The sequence below is a fragment of the Oncorhynchus nerka genome, linkage group LG28 (genome assembly GCF_034236695.1).
Source record: "Oncorhynchus nerka isolate Pitt River linkage group LG28, Oner_Uvic_2.0, whole genome shotgun sequence".
NCBI classification, from domain to species: domain Eukaryota; kingdom Metazoa; phylum Chordata; class Actinopteri; order Salmoniformes; family Salmonidae; genus Oncorhynchus; species Oncorhynchus nerka.
The window spans coordinates 85169138-85193686 of NC_088423.1; the positions used below are offsets into that span (position 1 = coordinate 85169138).

The 24549-nt window shown below is 43.1% G+C and overlaps 1 protein-coding gene across 1 annotated transcript in view; it reads left to right on the top strand.

Annotated features, from left to right (window-relative positions):
* Window positions 1-24549, top strand: part of LOC115112780 (protein unc-13 homolog C-like) — a 246218-nt gene that overhangs the window by 83963 nt on the left and 137706 nt on the right. The window contains exons 15-16 of the mRNA XM_065013211.1: window positions 11686-11775; window positions 12661-12789. Coding sequence (XP_064869283.1) covers window positions 11686-11775; window positions 12661-12789 — 219 coding nt within the window. The remainder of the gene's footprint in view (window positions 1-11685; window positions 11776-12660; window positions 12790-24549) is intronic.

A 24549-nucleotide genomic window follows, 5' to 3' on the forward strand; every position in this document is an offset into this window, starting at 1 on the left:
GTGTGATAATAGAGGTAAAGACAGAGAGCGGGGCAGGTTTTCACTGTGTGATAATAGAGGTAAAGACAGACAGCGGGGCAGGTTTTCACTGTGTGATTATAGAGGTAAAGACAGAGAGCGGGGCAGGTTTTTCACTGTGTGATAATAGAGGTAAAGACAGAGCGGGGCAGGTTTTCACTGTGTCATAATAGAGGTGAAGACAGAGAGGGGGCAGGTTTTTCACTGTGTGATTATAGAGGTAAAGACAGAGAGCGGAGCAGGTTTTTCACTGTGTGATTATAGCGGTAAAGACAGAGAGCGGGGCAGGTTTTCAGTGTGTGATAATAGAGGTAAAGATGAGAGCGGGGCAGGTTTTCACTGTGTGATAATAGAGGTAAAGACAGAGAGCGGGGCAGGTTTTCACTGTGTGATTATAGAGGTAAAGACAGAGAGCGGGGCAGGTTTTCACTGTGTGATAATAGAGGTAAAGACAGAGGCGGCAGGTTTTTCACTGTGTGATTATAGAGGTAAAGACAGAGAGCCTGGCAGGTTTTTCACTGTGTGATTATAGAGGTAAAGACAGAGAGCGGGGCAGGTTTTCACTGTGTGATAATAGAGGTAAAGACACACAGCGGGGCAGGTTTTCACTGTGTGATAATAGGTAAAGACAGAGCGGGGTAGATTTTCACTGTGTGATAATAGGTAAAGACAGAGAGCGGGGTAGGTTTTCACTGTGTGATAATAGAGGTAAAGACAGAGAGCGGGGTAGGTTTTTCACTGTGCTTGTCTTTTCAGATTGCTGGTGTCTGTTATTCACACTGATTGAAAGCAGTCAGGAAATGTCACTTTGTTTCTGACTGCTGCCGCTCCCACATCAATTCACAGACACACACACACACCCCTTGTCGTTGTACAGTAATGAGATTCAGATCAGGCCAGTCAGTCTCTCCGCTCGCTCGGCGTATGGATTTCTCCGTAATGATATTCTGAAGCAGATTGAGTTTGCTTTTCTCTGAAGAGAGAGTATCGCCCACTCTTTTTAAACCTATTCGTCAGGGGAGTCAGAATATGCAGCGACACAGTGTAACAGCTGATTTGTCCCTCTGTGATGTCCCCTGTCGGCTCTGTTGTCAGTGATTCACAGCAGGTGCTCCGGGATACAGAGTGTTGTTTCAGACAGTGGACACTTTAAGTCGGAGGAGGGGCTCATTGGAATGGCTGGAATGAAATACATGTAATGGTGATACATTACCAATCACTACTTCTAGGATGTCTATTTAGGCTACATGTTGCAGTAGACATTGAGGGATATAGGTTGTGTATTTGGAGTAGACGTTCAGGCATATGTATATTTAGGGTGAACTGAGGGATATAGGTTGTGTATTTGGAGTAGACGTTCAGGCATATGTATATTTAGGGTGAACTGAGGGATATAGGTTGTGTATTTGGAGTAGACGTTCAGGCATATGTATATTTAGGGTGAACTGAGGGATATAGGTTGTGTATTTGGAGTAGACGTTCAGGCATATGTATATTTAGGGTGAACTGAGGGATAGAGGTTGTGTATTTGGAGTAGACGTTCAGGCATATGTATATTTAGGGTTAACTGAGGGATATAGGTTGTGTATTTGGAGTAGAAGTTCAGGGATATGTATATTTAGGGTGAACTGAGGGATATAGGTTGTGTATTTGGAGTAGACGTTCAGGCATATGTATATTTAGGGTGAACTGAGGGATATAGGTTGTGTATTTGGAGTAGACGTTCAGGCATATGTATATTTAGGGTGAACTGAGGGATATAGGTTGTGTATTTGGAGTAGACGTTCAGGCATATGTATATTTAGGGTGAACTGAGGGATATAGGTTGTGTATTTGGAGTAGACGTTCAGGCATATGTATATTTAGGGTGAACTGAGGGATATAGGTTGTGTATTTGGAGTAGACGTTCAGGCATATGTATATTTAGGGTGAACTGAGGGATAGAGGATTTTGATTTGGTCTTCGCCCCTGTGCCTTTACACGCCGTAATTTGTGTACAACAAAAAAAACAATGATGCATTCCTGCGTCTGTCTCCCGAATCTCTTCATACCAACGTGACAGAATAATGGACCATTAAGGGAGACAGCAGGAATGGCCCGTCCTATGACGCTGCGACTGGGCCATCCGCCGCCGCTGCAACTGGGCCGTCTGACGCCGCCACAACTTCCGGGTCCAACTTCGGCAGCTGCATCGGGTCCTGATTAACCCGCACTGCGTTCCTGGGATCTTCCTCGAGGCCCGGAGTCGTTGCGCTGCTAGTGCATCGGGGGGGGACTGTCACGGATCCCTCTGGAACTTTCATTACGGACACCTGTTCCCTATTCCCACTGATTAGTACTTGTATAAGTGTGCCCTTTGGTTTCCATTGGGCTGTCCATTATTGTTACTATATCCGTTGGTGCGTGTGAGTACCTGCGCTGTGTGTTTTGGCTTTCGTGCCATTGTGGATTGCGCAGATGATTACGGGTCTCGTGTGTTAATCATTATGGGCGTGTGTTATTTATTTGAGGTACTCCTCGCTCTTTTGTTTGGGTTTCAACCCTGTGTTTTTGTATAGTTTTTGTTTGGTCTTCGCGGCACGCCGTAATTTGGGTAAAATAAAAAAACCTATCTTCATACCAACGTGACACATGGTAGAGGCTGAGGGATCTGGAATGCTCATTTACGTTTCTATGGTGATGGTTTATGGTAGATACTGAGGGATATAGGATGTCTGTTTAGGTTTCTATGCTGATGGTTTATGGTAGATACTGAGGGATATAGGATATCTGTTTAGGTAGGATGTTGTTTCAGGGTAGACGTTGAGGTGTATAAGATGTCTGTTTAGGGTAGACGTTGAGGTACTGTATACGGGATGTCTTTTTAGAGTATGGATATTTTATATTAGTTTAGGGTGGATATGTAAAGATGTTGTTCTTAGTAAGGACAATAAAGCTGCAAACACAATACACAGTTGAATGATGGTTTAGTGAATGAGTTTTTTCGGTGATTCTCGACTGAGCGGAATTGATCCTTTCATACATGGTCTTTGAGTCCATGATCATACTGGGTTACTTTTGTGATTGACAGAGAGTTTGTGTGCGTCCCAAATTGCACCATATTCCCTATGTAGTGCACTACTTTTGATGAGAGCCTTATGGGTCCTGGTCTAAAGTAGTGCACCCAATAAGGAATAGGGTGCTTTTTGGGATGTGACCCTTCTGTTCATTTAGAGTTCATGTTGACTTTATGTAACGGACTCAGTAAAGAATCCACTGACATTTCCTCACCAGCCTACTCTAAACCCTCACTGGCAGTACAGCAAAACCCATTGAGCCCCGAGCAGACAGATATCAGAACAGTTCCTCCTCAGATCAGAGCACACAGTTATCAGGCCCGTTTTAGACTCTGTCAAACACTGAGTAACAATCTCAGTTATTGGTCTAATGGTTAGGGTTAGAGTTCATTAGGTTTGGTCTCAAAGTTACTTGGGAGGTGTGTGTGTGTGTGTGTGTGTGTGTGTGTGTGTGTGTGTGTGTGTGTGTGTGTGTGTGTGTGTGTGTGTGTGTGTGTGTGTGTGTTTGCGTGCCAGTCTGTGGTAAAGAGAAGGGAGGGTGGGGGGCAGTAATGTATAGTTCACCAAGCACCTTTTCTCAGCCTATCAGGGCGCACGTGTGTGTTGAAAGCTCTCCTGTCACGCTGCTCTGAGCATGAATGGGAGGTTTCCATCACACAGGGCCATGGGCCTTTAACACTAAAAGACCAGACATCAAACTCGTTTAGTGATGATGGCTAGATGTGTCCCATCATCAATATCAATGTGTGAATGAATTATGAGCCTGAGTGGGATACAGCGTTGTGAGACGAGTGGCCTTCAGCACCTGATCCCACCTTGAGGGCCGTACACTACCTAGTTATAATGCTGTATGTTTCCAGGAGGGGAAGAGACTGCCACTGGCTGCTGCTTCCCTTTGTGAATCTGTTGGGTAGTGTGAGTTAGTTAGTTAATAACTGATTTTTATAGCTATTTCTTGTTGTCTATGACCCTCGTTTCATTATCCTAATACACACACTGTAGCACTTTAGGATTGTTTTTAGATGAGAAACGCATTACAAATGAAGAGCTCTATTCAGTCTGTATGGACGAAGCATTCCAGGATGTGTGATAGAAATGTAAAGGTGATTCCCCATTGAGCCGACATATGCAGCGTTTAATACAGTCTCTGTTAACGCGAGAGCATTGCCTTCCAATTTCAATCCTGCTGTAACACTTAGTTTTTTACAATCACTTTGGCACTAATTTCGGAACCTTGATGTCATTTTTCTTTCTTTTTTTTTTTTTCAATTTAAAGTTTTATTAAGTTCTTGTTTTTCAATCAACCAACAAAACACATTCCACATTCACAGATGTGACAGGCTTTAAAAAAATAAAAAGTCAAAAAATAATAATACATTTGAAAAAATTTAAATACAATTAAAATGAATGATAAAGTCAAATAAAAGCATTTATTTTTCTTAATCTATATATTTTCCTTGGTACATGTATATACATACATACATACATACATACGCATACACACACACATACGCACACGTACTCAAAAACTAAATTAAAATAAAAACACACACACAAAAAAAAAAAAAACATACCACTTGCAGCAGCACTATCAAGGTTCTTATCAGCTATTTCAAGCATTCGCTGAGACGATGGGCCAATAATTCGTTTTTAGGTTTTACAGTACCTTACACAACATGTATGTGCGCATTTCCCTAGTCACCCCGTTCACTCTGTCCAGTTTGAAATATAGTTGAATAGTGGGGACCAGAGTCTATCAAACTTGGGCTGTCTCTTGTGGAGGTCATAAGTGAGCTTTTCAAGAGGAAGAAAGTCAACAATCTGGTCAATCCACATTTTAAATGTAGGGGGGGTATTAGAGGCCCACAATAGAAGAATACATTTCTTAGCAAAGTATGTAATAGTCATAAGCAAATTTTCTCTGTCAGGATCAAGAACAAAGTCCTGCTGGGCATTAAGAAGATAGATACATGGGGTCATATCAAACTGTACCTCTAGTATTTTCTGTGCAGCGGTATGTACAGATTGCCAGAATCTGGCAATCCCCCTACAGCTCCAAAATACATGCATATAGGTTCCACATTCAGAGGTACATCTTTTACAGTTAGGAGACATATCTGTTTTCATTCTATGGAGTCTCAAAGGAGTATAATAAAATTTGTACAAAAATTTGTAATTAGATTCTTTCATTTTTACACTGGTAGAGGAGCAGTATACCTTGTCGCAAACCTCCGCCCATAACTCATCACTAATAGTCAGACCAAGGTCCTTTTCCCAGATTATTTTCAAAGGAGTAAAGGAGGAGCTTCCTTTCTCAGAAAGGAGTCTATAGATGCAAGATATTTTGCCTTTAATGGATTGTGCTGTGACAAGAAGGGTTTCAACTTCGTTCAACTGAGTTCTAAACCTCCTCTTGGAGGTAAATGAGGAAATTACATGTCTAATTTGAAGATATTAAAAAAAAAATGGGATCTTGGCACATCTAATTCACTGCAGAGCTCTTGAAAGGATTTCAGTGTAGTGGTTTTCTGATGAAATAGGTCTGAAAAGGTCCTGATTCCTAGAGTATGCCAAAGATTAAAGTTGGCATCCCTCAGGGCTTTTGGCAAGTCTGGGTTGCCTACTATAGGCGAGTGAGAACATATTTGGGAGGAAATGCCCAGGTATTTCTTACAGTCCCTCCACGCTAGTAGGGTGCTGTAAATCACAAAGGATTTGGCTATGTTGCCCACTTCACTAAAGTTATTGATGAATATAATTGAGCTTAAGGGCAATGAACCACAGGATTGGGCTTCTATCTGAATCCACGTTGACTCTTGTCTGTTTGTGATCCATGTTAGCATGTTGCGGATTTGGGCAGACCAGTAGTACAATTGAAGGGAGGGAAGGGCAAGGCCACCTTTAGATTCGGGTTTTGATAAAGTGGAAAACTTGATCCTAGGTTTTTTATTGCCCCATATAAATTTGGTGATGCTTTGGTTAGTTGTTTTGAAGAAGGAAACTGGGAGATAGCATGGGAGCATCTGAAATAAGTAGTTCAGTCTAGGGAGGACGTTCATACGGATTACATTAATTCTTCCTACTAAGCTAATTGGGAGGGAGATCCAGGTTTGGAGATTGTTCTTGATTCGATCCAGGAGTGGAAGATAATTTTCCTTAAAAAGGCTATTCAGATCTGGTGTTATGAAGATCCCGAGGTATTGAAACCCCTGTGTTTTCCATTGGAAAGGACAAAGTGTCTTCATAGAGCTGGTGAGTGTAATATTGAGAGGGCAGACAGTGGATTTGTTAAAATTGATCTTATAACCTGAGAACTTGCCATACTGGGCAATTGTGTCTAAAATGAGAGGGAGGGATTTCTCAGGGTTGGATATGTAGAGCAAGACATCATCCGCGTAAAGCGAAATCTTGTGCTGCAGGCCACCTGCAGAAACACCCATAATACTTGGATTGCTCCTTATCAGCTCTGCCAGAGGCTCCGCCCCCAACAAGTAGAGCAGCGGGGACAGCGAGCACCCTTGTCTTGTGCCCCGCTCCAGAGGGAATCTGTCAGAGTTCAGTCCATTAGTAGTCACCATGGCATTTGGATGAGAGTATAGTGATTTGATCCATTTAATAAAATTTGGGCCCATATTGAACTTTTCTAAGACTGAAAACAGAAAGCTCCACTCCATCCTGTCAAACGCCTTCTCAGCATCCAGTGAAGCCAGCAGGACAGGGGTCTTTTGTGCGTTTACTTGATCAATAATATCAAAAAGACGGCGAATGTTATCAGAAGAGTATCTGTCTCTAATAAATCCAGTTTGGTCCGCTTTTATTATTTTGGGAAGAAGAGTGTTTAGTCTTATGGCGAGCAATTTGGTAATTATTTTATAGTCGAAATCCAACAAGCTTATGGGCCGGAAGGACGAGCAGGATAGGGGGTCCTTGTCCTTTTTTAGCAACACTGTAATGCGAGCTGTGTGCATTGAGTCTGGGAGAACTCCGTTTTTGCAAAAATCCTCCAGCATTGGCATGAAGATAGGGCTGAGCTGGGGCCAAAAAGCTTTATAGAACTCTCTGGGGAATCCATCTGGGCCTGGGGACTTATTAGGTGGCATGGAGGTAATTGCCTCCAGGATCTCCTCAGGAGTGAAGGGGGAGTTGAGATCTTCCTGGTCGGTCTCTGATAGTTTAGGTAGCGAGATTCCCTCTAGGAAAGAGTGGAGTTCTGCCTCCGTGTGTTTTCTCTCAGAGGTATATAGTTTGCAGTAAAAATCATGAAAAGTTAAATTGATCTTTTTTTGGGTCATATGTGACCTCGTCCTCTGCTGTTCGGATAGCCATGATTGTACGCTCTGACTGCTCCTTTTTTAATTGGTAAGCAAGCAATCTACTGGGCCTATTGCTATACTCATGGTATTTCTGTTTAGTAAAGAAAACTTTTTTTTTTTTATCTCCCGAGTGTAGTCCAAATTCAGTTTGGCTTTGGCTGCTTTAAGATGACTCCAGGAAGTGCTGTCTAGGGATTGTTTATGTATTTTTTCACAGCATTCCAGCTCCCTCTCAAGATCTAGCCTGTGTGCTTCCATTGCTTTTTTCTTAGAGGAAGCATATGCAATTAGATGACCTCTTAGTGTGGCTTTAGCAGCGTCCCACATTGTGGCCGGAGAAACAGGGGAATCTTTATTGTCTTGTGTGTAGTTGTCTATCCATGTAGTTACTAATGTATGGAACTCGTCATTTGATAGCATGGAGGTGTTGAATTTCCAGCTCTTTGACCTCGGGATGTTTTTGCAGAGGTCAAAGCGGAGGTGGACAAAGGCGTGATCTGAAAGTGCTATGGGTCCGATTGTACAAGTGGCTGAATTTATGAAACTCTTTGGGATAAAAATGTAATCTATACGGGAGTAGGTGTTATGGACATTAGAGTAGTATGTATAGTCCATAGATGAGCTATTATTCTCTCTCCAGATATCTATCAGCCCCATCTCTTTAGTAAGAGAGTTCAACATCTTTGCAGATCTAGGATTTGTGGTGGGGACTTGAGATGATTTGTCTAGGGTTGGGTTAAGGGTACAATTAAAATCTCCGGCCACCACACCAAAGGAGACACAATGCTCATTGAACAGGGTTATAATTTTTGACATGAAGGCAGGAGTATCTGTGTTAGGGGCGTATATGTTTAATATAGTAATTGGTTGACCATATAGTGACCCAGTTATCAAAATAAATCTCCCCTCCGGATCAGATATGTTTTTGTCTATTATGAATGGAACATTTTTATGGATAAGTATGGCTGTGCCTCTACTGTTTGATTTGAAAGATGAGAAATACACCTGTCCCACCCAAGCTCCCACCCAAGTTTGGCATGTTCAGCATCACAGAGGTGTGTCTCTTGTAATAGCGCAATGTCTGCTTTTTCCTTTTTTAGAGCACATAGTATCTTTTTCCGTTTTATTGCATGCCCTAGACCATGGCAGTTCCATGTCAATAGATTTAAGGTACTAGTCATCGTCATCGAGCAGTAATCGAACTTTAGTGCAAGTCATCGCTGGGTAAAAGTGGATAGTAATTACAGCTGCGTTCACATAAAAGGAAAATAAATGGTATACATAAAATAATCATCTCTGAACACCCCAGCCGAGTTCCCAAACAACTCGACACATCCCGTTGGATCTATTACCTCCCCGCTCAGTCTCAATTCTGTGTTCCGAATAAAACAAAAACCGGGAACAGTTAGCAACGCACAACGTCTCCCTCTCCCCACCAAAGAAATGCCTCATCCTCTCCACCCCGCATTGAGTAAATAACACAGTTGCCCTCGTCCAGACCTCAGTAAAAGAGGGGAGAAAAATAAAATCAATAGCCCAGCCTACATATACCTCCCCCAAGGGACCTAGGGAACCCCAGGTAATAATAGCAACAACAACAAAAAAACAGGGAAATAAAAGTAGGCTGAAACATTAGTAGGCCTAGGTTAGGCTATACAGCCCATCCCTCTCAGTTAAAGGAAAATAAATATAAATTGGAGGGCTGTAATGACATTTAGGGGGTGGGTCTCTGGATATCGGCTATATGTCGTCTTACCTCCTTTAGTAATGGCATTAATCGCATTTAGTCATTGGTCTGTTTCTCATTGGCCAGGATTGTCTTTCAAAAAACGTTTTGCCTCTTCGGGAGTTTTGAAGTGTCGCAAGGCTCCTTGGTGAAGAATCCTGAGCTCGTTTGGGTATTTGAATCCCCTGAAGATGCCTCGGTCAATGGAGTATTTCTTCACTTCGTCAAATTCTCGGCGTTTTCGGCGTATTCCAGCTGACAGGTCCTGGTGTAAAGCGAGTTTGGTGTTTCCCACTGTGATGGTGTTGTTTTTCGCCGCCTGTAGGACTTGTTCCTTGTCGGTGAATCTCAGGAAACGTATGGTGATTGGGCGCGGTGGTTGTCTGGCTGCTGGTGGTGGCCTCAGTGCTCGGTGAGCTCTCTCGAGTTCTATGGGCCTGTCGGTGGGCAGGTGGAGCCACTCGGGAAGTTTGTCTTGCAGGTAGCGGATCAGTGGCATGTTTCCCTCTTCTTTTTCGCCCAGATTGAATAGAACACAATTATTCCTTCGCCCCCTGTTTTCCAGGTCCTCTGTTTTCTCTTCCAGATGCTCGATTTTCTTTTTAGCATATGCTATTGTTTCCATGGCATCTGTCAATAAGTTTCCATGGATAGGATTCACCCCTCTGCCTCGTCCAGGCGCCCCGCGTTTATGGTTATCTTGTTGTTGATGTCAGGCAATGCGTTTTCCAGGATTGTCACCTTGCCCCCTATCGCACTGAGCTGAGAGTTAATGGCATCTAATTTGGTGTTTAGTTCTGTACGTTGGGATCTCAACTCAGAGAGGATGTCTTCGACAGAGTGCGAGGTTGGCATTCCTTGTGCCTCGTGGGGGAGCGGGTTCTCTTGCTCCTGGCTAATGGCGCTAGTTTTTTCTGAAGCTAGCTTCTTCCTGGAGGCTTTTTCCGTCGCTAATACTCGAGTCCGGGTAAAAATGTCACCTGTAGTGTCGCCTTTTGTAGCCGCCATTACTTTTTCTTACTAAAGCTAAATGAGTGTGAACTTGGAATGGAGGTAAGATTAGGAATTGGAAACTACTTGTGCGGAGCTCTGAGTTCACGCGGCCATCTCGTTCAAGGGTCACGTGATCCCCCCTGATGTCATTTTTCAAAACTCTAGACACAAAACTCACAAAACTAAAATCACCTGTTCAAAATGACACAACTAAACATCAAAGTATTACCATTTCAAAATGCAATTCACACATTACATCTGAGATGACTGTCTATTCATTTCATTACAATGATCTAACTATCAATTGATACAACTGCTCAAAATGATAAGTAACTGTTGCATTACTCTTCATGCATAGTTTTATGGAAACTGACAAACAATATTCCATGTTTAGATCATGAAGGTTTCAGGATAACGAGATCCATTGACATCAATTACCGTGGAATATGTGTGTGTGTGTGTGTGTGTGTGTATGTGTGTGTGTGTGTTTGCGTGCCAGTCTGTGGTAAAGAGAAGGGAGGGTGGGGTGCAGTAATGTATAGTTTACCAAGCACCTTTTCTCAGCCTATCAGGGTGCACGTGTGTGTTATCAATGGCTGTAATATTTCATCATCATTCTTTATCAGACACTGTTTCTATGGTCCCATGTACCACTTTTCCAGATTATGTTTTCAGATTTGACATTACTGTAAACTCGGACACTTTATTAGGTACACCTTTCTAGTACTGGGTAGGACCCCTTTTTGCCTCCACAACAGCCTGAATTATTCATGGTGTTGTACGTTAAAAGATGCCATTCTTCACACCACTGTTTTAAACAGCTGTTATTTGAGCATTTGTTGCCTTTCTGTTAGCTTGAATGAGTCTGGACATTCTCCTCTGACCTCTCTCATTAACAAGGTGTTTTTGCCCACAGAAATGTCGCTCACTAAATGTGTTTTATTTATCGCACCATTCTCTGTAAACTCTAGAGACTGCAGTGCGTAAAAATCCCAGGAGGACAGCTGTTTCTGAGATGCTGGAATCACCATGTGCGGCATAAACAATCATACCACAGTCAAAGTTGCTTAGGGTAGCCTAGTGGTTAGAGCGTTGGACTAGTAACCGGAAGGTTGCAAGTTCAAACCCCCGAGCTGACAAGGTACAAATCTGTCGTTCTGCCCCTCAACAGGCAGTTAACCCACTGTTCCTAGGCCGTCATTGAAAATAAGAATTTGTTCTTAACTGACTTGCCTGGTTAAATAAAGGTAAAATAAAAATAAAAAACTAATCTTGCCTGTTCTAATGTTTGGTCGAACAACATCTGAAGCTCTCTACTCTATATACTCTATATATTGAGTTGCAGGCAGCTACATGATTCAGTGTTGGAATGTAACCTTCCTTGATGAGCTAAATCAGGTCTGTAGAGCTGATGGCGTTTTGAAAAATGACCACAAGGTTCTGAAATTAGTGCCAAAGTGATTGTAAAAAACTGTAACTTCAGTGATACAGATTGAATAGAGCCTTAACTGTAGAGAGATGGAGAATGAGAAGGGAGCGGTAGAGAGAGAACCAATCTCCTCATTATTTTCTCCTGCAGGATAATTTCCCAGCTGGTAACCCAGAGCGTCTCCAGGACCTGAAGTCTACTGTGGACCTTCTCACCAGCATCACCTTCTTCAGGATGAAGGTATGTATACACTCACTGTGTGTGTGTGTGTGTGTGTGTGTGTGTGTGTGTGTGTGTGTGTGTGTGTGTGTGTGTGTGTGTGTGTGTGTGTGTGTGTGTGTGAGTGAGTGAGAGAAGCATTTTAACCACCCTCTCTCCCAGTGCAATCCCCGCCCTGTAATCCTCTCCCCCAGTTCCCAGCCTGCACGCTGATTTATCTAGGTTTAAAAACAGCCCATTGCTGTGCTTCATACACACAGGCACAAACACATGCATACACCCACACACACACACACACACACACACAAAAACCGGTCGACACGCACACAAACACACACACAAAGACACCGGTGGACTCCCACCCCCACTCAGGAAGGCTGTGTTGTGGTGTGGGGCGGATGTACACAGAATGGAGCGGCCAGGCGTAACTAAGATGGCAGCTGAAGGGGAGATGACGTGGGGGGACGAATGAGAATTGTCACTTTATGTTACAGACGCTTTCACTCCCACTTCCAGCCACCCTGCACATTAAGGGAAAGGGAAAGGGGATACCTAGTCAATTGCACAACTGAATGCATTCAGCCAAAGTGTGTTCAACCGAAGTGTGTAACCCAACCCCTCTGAATCACACACACACGCACACAAGTTCTCCTGAACACACAGACAGTATACAGTAGGTTTCAAAGAATCACGGATAGAGGCCTATTTCCATTTTTTGAAGATGTATTCCTTATTATTCACCATTCTAAAGGTACAACTTTAAAGTGTGTGTGTGTGTGTGTGTGTGTGTGTGTGTGTGTGTGTGTGTGTGTGTGTGTGTGTGTGTGTGTGTGTGTGTGTGTGTGTGTGTGTGTGTGTGTGTGTGTGTGTGTGTGTGTTTTGACTTTGTTCCTATCTGTATTACAGGTACAGGAGCTACAGAGTCCTCCCAGAGCCAGTATGGTGGTGAAGGACTGTGTCAGAGCCTGTCTGGACTCAACATACAAATACATCTTTGACAACTGTCATGAACTCTACAACCAGCTACTAGACCAGGTAAGACAGACACTATATCACCCTATATTAAACCCTATATCACCCTATATTAAACCCTATATCAGCCCTATATTAAACCCTTTACCACGCCTATTTTAATCCCTATATCACCCTATATTAAAACCTACATCAGTCCTATATTAAATCCTATATCACCCCTATGTTAATCACTATATCACCCTATATTAAACCCTTTATCACTCCTATATTAAACCCTACATAAGTCCTATATTAAACCCTATATCAGACCTACAGTGGGGAGAACAAGTATTTGATACCCTGCCGATTTTGCAGGTTTTCCTACTTACAAAGCATGTAGAGGTCTGTAATTTTTTATCATAGGTACACTTCAACTGTGAGAGACAGAATCTAAAACAGAAATCCATAAAATCTCATTGTATGATTTTTAAGTAATTAATTAGCATTTTATCGCATGACATAAGTATTTGATCATCAACACGGCAGGACCTGGTCAATGACCTGAAGAGAGCTGGGACCACAGTCTCAAAGAAAACCATTAGTAACACACTACGTCGTCATGGATTAAAATCCTTCAGCGCACGCAAGGTCCCCCTGCTCAAGCCAGCGCATGTCCAGGCCCGTCTGAAGTTTGCCAATGACCATCTGGATGATCAAGAGGAGGAATGGGAGAAGGTAATGTGGTCTGATGAGACAAAAATAGAGCTTTTTGGTCTAAACTCCACTCGCCGTGTTTGGAGGAAGAAGGATGAGTACAACCCCAAGAACACCATCCCAACCGTGAAGCATGGAGGTGGAAACATCATTCTTTGGGGATGCTTTTCTGCACCGTATTAAGGGGAGGATGGATGGGGCCATGTATCGCGAGATCTTGGCCAACAACCTCCTTCCCTCAGTAAGAGCATTGAAGATGGGTCGTGGCTGGGTCTTCCAGCATGACAACGACCCAAAACACACAGCCTGGGCAACTAAGGAGTGACTCCGTAAGAAGCATCTCAAGGTCCTGGAGTGGCCTCGCCAGTCTCCAGACCTGAACCCAAAAGAAAATCTTTGGAGGGAGCTGAAAGTCCGTATTGCCCAGCGACAGCCCCGAAACCTGAAGGATCTGGAGAAGGTCTGTATGGAGGAGTGGGCCAAAATCCCTGCTGCAGTGTGTGCAAACCTGGTCAAGAACTACAGGAAACATATGATCTCTGTAATTGCAAACAAAGTATTCTGTACCAAATACTAAGTTCTGCTTTTCTGATGTATCAAATACTTATGTCATGCAATAAAATGCAAATTAATTACTTAAAAATCATACAATGTGATTTTCTACATTTTTTTTTTGATTCCGTCTCTCACAGTTGAAGTGTACCTATGATAAAAATGACAGACCTCTACATGCTTTGTAAGTAGGAAAACCTGCAAAATCGGCAGTGTATCAAATACTTGTTCTCCCCACTGTATATTAAACTCTTTATCACTCCTATATTACATCCTATATCACTTTCATATTAAATTCTATATCACTCCTATATCACCCTATATTAAATGCTTTATCACCACTATATTAAACACTTTATCACCCCTATATTAAACCCTATATCAGACCTATATTAAAACCTATATCAGTCCTATGTTAAATCATATATCAGTACTATGTTAAATCCTATATCAGTGCTATATATGCTGAGTGTACAAAGCATTAGGATCACCTTCTTAGTTTTGCATTGCACCACCCCCTTTTGCCCTCAGAACAGCCTCAATTCTTTGGTGCATGGACTCTACAAAGTGTCGAAAGTGTTCCACAGTGGTGCTGGCCTATGTTGAATCTAATGCTTCCCACAGTCGTGTCAAGTTGGCCGGATGGGTGGTGGACCATTCTTGATACACACAGGAAACTGTTGAGCATGAAAAAAACACAGCAGCATTGCAGTTCTTGACACAAACCTCTGCTCCTGGCACCTACTACCATTCAATGTATTTTTAATCAATTTGATTTACAATGATGGCCTACCCTGGCCAAACCCGGACGACGCTGGGCCAATTGTGTGCTGCCCTATGGGACACACAATCACACCCGGATGTGCTGCCCTATGGGACACACAATCACACCCGGATGTGCTGCCCTATGGGACACACAATCACACCCGGATGTGCTGCCCTATGGGACACACAATCACACCCAGATGTGCTGCCCTATAGGACACACAATCACACCCGGATGTGATGCAGCCTGGTTCAAAGGCATTTAAATCTTTTGTCTTGCCCATTCACCCTCTGAATGGCACACAGACACAATCCATGTCTGAATTGTCTCAAGGCTTAAAAATCCTTATTTAACCTGTCTCCTCCCCTTCATCTACACTGATCAGAGTTGATTTAACAGGTGACATCAATAAGGGATCATAGCTTTCACCTGGATTCACCTGGTCAGTCTATGTTATCGAAGGAACAGGTATTCCTAATGTTTTGTACACTCAGTCCTATATTCATTTTATATTGTTCCTATATCGGCCCTCTGTCAGTCCTAAGGTGCACTACAGGAGTTAGTGTGTTCTGTCTAACAGAGAGATAATGTCCTTCAGGTCTGTAACAGTCATGTCTATCTGTTCTGTAAAAGGCAAGTTCTGCAACAGTGAGGTAATGTCCTGCTAGTCTATAACAAGGAGTTTATAACTGTTGAATAATAATCTTCCTTTGTAGAAACAGCCTGAGGGGTTTTTAGCAATTACCCAGCAGAGAGATAGATACAGCCACTAATTACAACTCAGTCTAACACACTCACAAACGAGTCACACACTCCATCAACACACACACACACTTATAGACCAGACACCTACTCCATCAACACACACACACACACACAGGCACACTCACACACACACACACACACACACACACACACACACACACACACACACACACACACACACACACACACACACACACACACACACACACACACACACACACACACACACACACACTTATAGACCAGACACCTACTCCATGAACACACACACAAGCACACACACACACACACACAATCTATCAACACACACACACACACACACACACACACACACACACACACACACACACACACACACACACACACACACACACACACACACACACACACTTATAGACCAGACACCTACTCCATCAACACACACACACACAGGCACACACACACTCTATCAACACACACACACACACACACATATACACACACACTTGCAGACAGGACACACTCTTCATCAACACACTAGTCACCACAACATCAACACACATCTCTCCTGGAGCTAACCTCAGAGTGGTGGATGACTATATCATAATATTACAGCCTGCCTTTGTGCCACTGTGGATATTCCCCATAAAAGACGGACATTGTGTTGTCTTGCCTGCCCTCGTTCTCTCACTGGAAATACCACCGTCCAACCAGAGGCTGATTATGTAACGCTACAAAGCACTCTGCATGGGAGGGAGGGAGAGATAAATGGAAGGAGGGAGTGGGGAAGGGAGGGAGAGAAGGCATGGAGGGATCAGGGAGAGGAAGGAGGGAGAGCTTAAACATTCCCGTAAAGCCTGGCAGAGATGGAGGGATTTAAAAAGAGAGCAGTGAAGGAAGGAAGCAGAGCAGGTGAAGAAAGAGAGAGTCATTTAGGTCCAAATTCTCTCCATTGGAATTCAGTCACTGTGGAGGAAGGAGGAGAGATGCCCAGTACTGCATATCTCTGTAGATACACTGTAGGCACACACACACACACACACACACACACACACACACACACACTCACTCACACACACATAATCACTCACTCACACACTTAGCTTATTGTGGATTGGCGGGACATGGTTTGGATGGACGCATGACTCGACCTTCGCCTCTCCCGAGTCCATTGGGGAATTGCAGCAATGAGACAAGATCGGAAAAAAAGGGTAAAATCCTAAACAAATCGTCCCATCTCGCTCCGGTGAGCCAGTCAACAAATTGGTTGTTTTTGCTTATTGGATATTAGGGATGTCAGTCCCCATGTCTGTTATTGTCTCCTTTAGGTGTTTGAACTGTTTCCTACTGTGTTGATTCTCTGTCTGTTTGTCCAGATGTGTAAACAAACTGTTGGCCTGTGATTGCCATCCAGATGAGTGATACAGCGTCTGAGAGAGTTAATGTGTGTCCCAAATGGCACCCTATTCCTTATATAGTGCTCTACTTTTAGTACCAGTACCTCTTTTAGTATTGCACTATATGAGTATCTGGAGTGCCATTTGAACTGGTTTGTTGCTGGTAAAACGGTCATCCCAGTTTGGAATACTGATCATGGTTGGTACAGTACTGCTAGTTCTCCTGGAATCAGTACTGATTACACACTGGTGAAACAAAATCACACCCTCATATGCCCTGTGCAGTGCACCATAGTGTGGCAGGCAGCCCTATACGGCTCTGGTCAAAGTTATGCACTACAGGGGGGAAAGGATGTGATTTGAGATTCGCCCTAGAGGTAGGGATTCGTGTGAATATAGAGTGTATGATTAGCATGCTACTATAGTGTAGGTGATTAAGTTACCCTATGTCCCCAAAAATCTAATTAGTCAAAGTAGAGGGATCAGATGTTTGAGAGGGGCTTCAATCTCAAACAATGTATGTAGACCCATAATCCTTCACAAAGGAGAGAGAGCACACAGAGAAGAGAAAAATGGATTGAGTTTACAGAGCCAGGTATCACGAATAGAAACTGTTTCGACTCAGTGCTTTGTCAGGGGTGTACTGGTCCTTACCCCTGTCCACTTTAATAGATATGCTTACATTTAAGTGATATATTAAATAACACTTGTTAGGAATATACATTTTGGTCTGTGTTAGTCCCACAGCCCAAAGAAAGACAGTATGTATCTTTTCAGTATCTTTACACTATCTTTCCATTGAAGAGAGGGGTTACGGAGCCAGTCACGAAACCCAATGCTTCCTGATTGAAACTAGGAAAAGCACTTTGAGTCGGCTTGTTGTAGGTGCTTGGGAATAATTCAATGAAGTCCTTGAAGAAAATAAAGACCCACACACGGCTCTTGCCAATATCACTTAGTTGGTTTATTCAGCTTTTCTTCAAGGATGTACTGCTGGTGCTGGACACAATAATCATAAAATAGCTTAGTGATGAGCTTCGTGGGCAATATGGTGCTGAACGCTGAGCTGTTTATATTCACTATGTTGACCTCTGCTGGTGGTTAATCCTCCATCCCAAAGAGTATGATGAAAGGCAGATATTTTAAGAGAAGTTCAGATTAACATGTTGGCCTCTACTAGTGTTTGACCCCAACCAAAAGAAGGCAGTATGATCAAAGGCAGATCTCTGTAAGGGCAGACCTCAGCTTTAACACACATATCTAACCTTTATTTACACAGGTTTTTTTATTAGTCATTTGGCAGACACTCTTATCCAGAGTGACTTACAGTAATGAGTGCATACATTTTTATATTAGCCCACCATGGGAGTTGAACCCACAACCCTGGCAAGCACCATGCTCTACCAACTGAGCTACAAGGGACCCAATGAGGTGATCCTCATTGAGTTGAAATCTATTCTACCAGAGAGACCTGTTCATTTAAATGTGAACTTAAATGAATGGATTACAGCATTGGGTATACATGTTGGCCTCTGGTTGGTTTGTCCCACAGACCAAGGAAAGCCTGTAAGGCAAAAGGCAGGTATTCTCAGAGGGCGGTAGGTTAACCCTCAGCTTTATGATGGATGTACAATATACCTGCTATTTTACCACCTCTAACAATGTGTTGTTTGACATTATGAATATAGATGAGCAGGGAGATGCATTGGTAATACACAACCTTCATCAATGCCCTTCACACAACGGTATATAGTACACAAACACCCATGCACTTGCAGGACCACACACACTGGGAATACTTTGCATAGAGGATCCTGTTTCATTTTGCATAGAGTTCTGTTTCACTATTCATATCTCTACAGTAAGACAGACCACTGCAGCCCCTCTGCACACACACACACACACACACACACACACACACACACACACACACACACACACACACACACACACACACACACACACACACCACCCTTGGTAAACAGTCAGCTTCACTCGTGGGTGAACAGGGAGTACAGGAGGAGACGCAGTACACACCCCTGAGGGCCCCAGTGTTGAGGATCAGCGTGGCAGACGTGTTGTTGCCTATCCTCGCCACCTGGGGGCGGCCTGTCAGGAAGTCCAGGATCCAGTTGCAGAGGTAGATGTTTAGTCCCAGGGTCCTTAGCTTAGTGATGAGCTTCGTGGGCAATATGGTGCTGAACGCTGAGCTGTAGTCAATGAACAGTATTCTCACATAGGTGTTCCTTTTGGTTGGGATACGTACGTACGGTCACTGTGGGGATGACGTCATCGATGCACTTCTTGATGAAGCCGATGACTGAGGTGGTATACACCTCAATGCCATTGGAGGAATCCTAGGAAATACTCCAGTCTGTGCTAGCAAAACAGTCCTGTAGTGTAGCGTCCGTGTCATCTAACCACTTCCGTATTGAGAGAGTCACTGGTACTTCCTGCTTTAGATTTTGCATGTAAGAAGGAATCAGGGGGATAGAATTATGGTCAGATTTGCCAAATGGAGGGCAGGGGAGCGCTTTGTATGCATCACTGTGTGTGGAGTAAGGCTGGTCTCAAGTTTTTTTTTTCTCTGGTTGCACATGTGACATGCTGGTAAAAAATGTGGTAAAACTGATTTAAGTTGGCTTGCATTAAAGTCCCCGGCCACTAGGAGCGCCGCTTCTGGGTGAGCATTTTCTTCGAGTTAGTTGGGTGCGGTCTTAGTGCCAGCATCGGTCTGTGGTGGTAAATAGACGGCTCTGAATAATATAGATGAGAACTCTCTTGGTAGATAGTGTGGTCTACAGCTTATCATAAGGTACTCTGCCTCAGGTGACCAATACCTCGACACTTCTTTAATATTAGACATCAAGCACCAGCTGATATTGACAAAAATACACACACCCCCACCCCTCATCTTACCAGACGTAGCTTCTCTGTTCTGCCGGTCCATTGAAAATCCCTCCTGCTCTAAATGATCCGTGTCGTCGTTCAGCCACGACTCGGGGGAAACATAAGATATTACAGTTTTTAATGTGCCGTTGGTAGAATAATCGCAATCGTAGAACATCAATTTTATTATCCAACAATGGCATATTAACAAGTAGAATTGATGGCAGTGGGAGTTTACTCGCTCGCCGCCTCTTTTCCTCCGTCTTTTCTTCACGCAAATGACGGGGATCTGGGCCTGTTCCCGGGAGAGCAGTATTTCTTTCTCGTCAGACTCGTGAAAGGAAAAGCTTCTTCCAGTTCGTGGTGAGTAATCCCAGTTCTGATGTCCATAAGTTATTTTTGGTCATAAGAGATGGTAGCAACAACATTATGTACAAAATAAGTTTAAAAAATAAGTTAAAAACAATGCAAAAAAAATGAACAAATAGCACAATTGGTTACAGGCATGAAAAACATCAGCCATCCTCTTCGGCGCCATTTTAAGGTTCTTAGCTTTCCAACGCTATGTGGCATATGACGTGTTCTTCCGGCAGAAATTGACTGTCAGTCCGAGCAGCGAATAAAAGTGTAAGCAGGACTTCCCATTTAACCAGGCAAGTGACGGGGATCTGGGCCTGTTCCCGGGAGAGCAGTATTTCTTTCTCGTCAGACTCGTGAAAGGAAAAGCTTCTTAAGAACAAACTCTTACTTATTAATGACAGCCTACCCCAGCCAAACCCTCCCCTAACCCGGATGATGCTGGGACAATTGTGCACCGCAGTATGGGACTCCCAATCAGTTGTGATACAGCCCGGGATCAAACCAGGGTCTGTAGTGATGCCTCTAGCACTGAGATGCAGTGCCTTAGACCGCTGCGACACTCGGGAGCCCAGAGTCTAATCCGAAACCCCAGAGTCTAGTGAGGCAAACTCAATTTAAGCTGGGAAGCATGGCTATCAGCCAAAACTGTCCTAAATTGGCTTAACAGAGGCTGATTTATTAGCACACTACCTTGATAAAACAATTAACTAATAACGAAAGTCCCCAAAATCAGGGAGTTTACGCTTAACCGGTTTTAATCGAGCTCTCCCCCTAGTCATTACACACACACACACCAAATACACACAGAACAAACACACACAGACATACACAAACACGCACACAAGCTATGTCAAGAATCCAGTATACGGTGTGTATAAACAGTATAACTAAAATATAATGTACAGAAGTAGAAATATTAGAATGAGTACATAAAAGCAAGCAAGCAAACACACACACACACACACACACACACACACACACTACACGCTACACTGCAGGTTGTTGAATAATTGAAGCCATATTATTTCAGAGCTGCCAGGGACAGGCTTAATTTTAACACACCCTATTATATGAATCAAAATGGCTTTTCATGTTGCCCAGAGATACGCTCGGGTGTGTTTGTGCTTGAGCGTGCAATACAAACACACACTGTGAGCAGTGGGTTATCTATCTGTAAAGTCATTAAGATAAGAGAGGAAATGTGTTGGTGTGAACAGAATGTCCAGACAGTTGAGTCTATTTCTAACCATATCTCCCATCGACAGAGAAACTTTTATCAGCTCCAATACTACAGCAGTACTGTTACAGGGAGCTACAACTCTGCTGTACTCCTTCCTGTACGAGAACTATCACTAGTCCATCACTATACCAGGACAACTCATATACTGTACCAGGACTGGTCTACAGACAACTATCAACTCATATACTGTACCAGGACTGGTCTACAGACAACTATCAGATCATATACTGTACCAGGACTGGTCTACAGACAACTATCAGATCATATACTGTACCAGGACTGGTCTACAGACAACTATCAGATCATATACTGTACCAGGACTGGTCTACAGACAACCATCAACTCATATACTGTACCAGGACTGGTCTACAGACAACTATCAGATCATATACTGTACCAGGACTGGTCTACAGACAACTATCAACTCATATACTGTACCAGGACTGGTCTACAGGCAACTATCAGATCATATACTGTACCAGGACTGGTCTACAGACAACTATCAGATCATATACTGTACCAGGACTGGTCTACAGACGACTATCAGATCATATACTGTACCAGGACTGGTCTACAGACAACTATCAACTCATATACTGTACCAGGACTGGTCTACAGACAACTATCTGATCATATACTGTACCAGGACTGGTCTACAGACAACTATCAGATCATATACTGTACCAGGACTGGTCTACAGACAACTATCAACTCATATACTGTACCAGGACTGGTCTACAGACAACTATCAGATCATATACTGTACCAGGACTGGTCTACAGACAACTATCAGATCATATACTGTACCAGGACTGGTCTACATACAACTATCAGATCATATACTGTACCAGGACTGGTCTACAGACAACTATCAGATCATATACTGTACCAGGACTGGTCTACAGACAACTATCAACTCATATACTGTACCAGGACTGGTCTACAGGCAACTATCAGATCATATACTGTACCAGGACTGGTCTACAGACAACTATCAGATCATATACTGTACCAGGACTGGTCTACAGACGACTATCAGATCATATACTGTACCAGGACTGGTCTACAGACAACTATCAACTCATATACTGTACCAGGACTGGTCTACAGACAACTATCTGATCATATACTGTACCAGGACTGGTCTACAGACAACTATCAGATCATATACTGTACCAGGACTGGTCTACAGACAACTATCAACTCATATACTGTACCAGGACTGGTCTACAGACAACTATCAGATCATATACTGTACCAGGACTGGTCTACAGACAACTATCAGATCATATACTGTACCAGGACTGGTCTACATACAACTATCAGATCATATACTGTACCAGGACTGGTCTACAGACAACTATCAGATCATATACTGTACCAGGACTGGTCTACAGACAACTATCAACTCATATACTGTACCAGGACTGGTCTACAGACAACTATCAGATCATATACTGTACCAGGACTGCTCTACAGACAACTATCAGATCATATACTGTACCAGGACTGGTCTACAGACAACTATCAGATCATATACTGTACCAGGACTGGTCTACAGACAACTATCAACTCATATACTGTACCAGGACTGGTCTACAGACAACTATCAACTCATATACTGTACCAGGACTGGTCTACAGACAACTATCAACTCATATACTGTACCAGGACTGGTCTACAGACAACTATCAGATCATATACTGTACCAGGACTGGTCTACAGACAACTATCAGATCATATACTGTACCAGGACTGGTCTACAGACAACTATCAGATCATATACTGTACCAGGACTGGTCTACAGACAACTATCAACTCATATACTGTACCAGGACTGGTCTACAGACAACTATCAGATCATATACTGTACCAGGACTGGTCTACAGACAACTATCAGATCATATACTGTACCAGGACTGGTCTACAGACAACTATCAACTCATATACTGGACCAGGACTGGTCTACAGACAACTATCAGATCATATACTGTACCAGGACATGTCTACAGACAACTATCAGATCATATACTGTATCAGGACTGGTCTACAGACAACTATCAACTCATATACTGTACCAGGACTGGTCTACAGACAACTATCAGATCATATACTGTACCAGGACTGGTCTACAGACAACTATCAACTCATATACTGTACCAGGACTGGTCTACAGACAACTATCAGATCATATACTGTACCAGGACTGGTCTACAGACAACTATCAGATCATATACTGTACCAGGACTGGTCTACAGACAACTATCAGATCATATACTGTATCAGGACTGGTCTACAGACAACTATCAACTCATATACTGTACCAGGACTGGTCTACAGACAACTATCAGATCATATACTGTACCAGGACTGGTCTACAGACAACTATCAGATCATATACTGTACCAGGACTGGTCTACAGACAACTATCAACTCATATACTGTACCAGGACTGGTCTACAGACAACTATCAGATCATATACTGTACCAGGACTGGTCTACAGACAACTATCAGATCATATACTGTACCAGGACTGGTCTACAGACGACTATCAGATCATATACTGTACCAGGACTGGTCTACAGACGACTATCAGATCATATACTGTACCAGGACTGGTCTACAGACAACTATCAGATCATATACTGTACCAGGACTGCTCTACAGACAACAATCAGATCATATACTGTACCAGGACTGGTCTACAGACAACTATCAACTCATATACTGTACCAGGACTGGTCTACAGACAACTATCAACTCATATACTGTACCAGGACTGGTCTACAGACAACTATCAGATCATATACTGTACCAGGACTGGTCTACAGACAACTATCAGATCATATACTGTACCAGGACTGGTCTACAGACAACTATCAACTCATATACTGTACCAGGACTGGTCTACAGACAACTATCAGATCATATACTGTACCAGGACTGGTCTACAGACAACTATCAACTCATATACTGTACCAGGACTGGTCTACAGACAACTATCAACTCATATACTGTACCAGGACTGGTCTACAGACAACTATCAGATCATATACTGTACCAGGACTGCTCTACAGACAACAATCAGATCATATACTGTACCAGGACTGGTCTACAGACAACTATCAACTCATATACTGTACCAGGACTGGTCTACAGACAACTATCAACTCATATA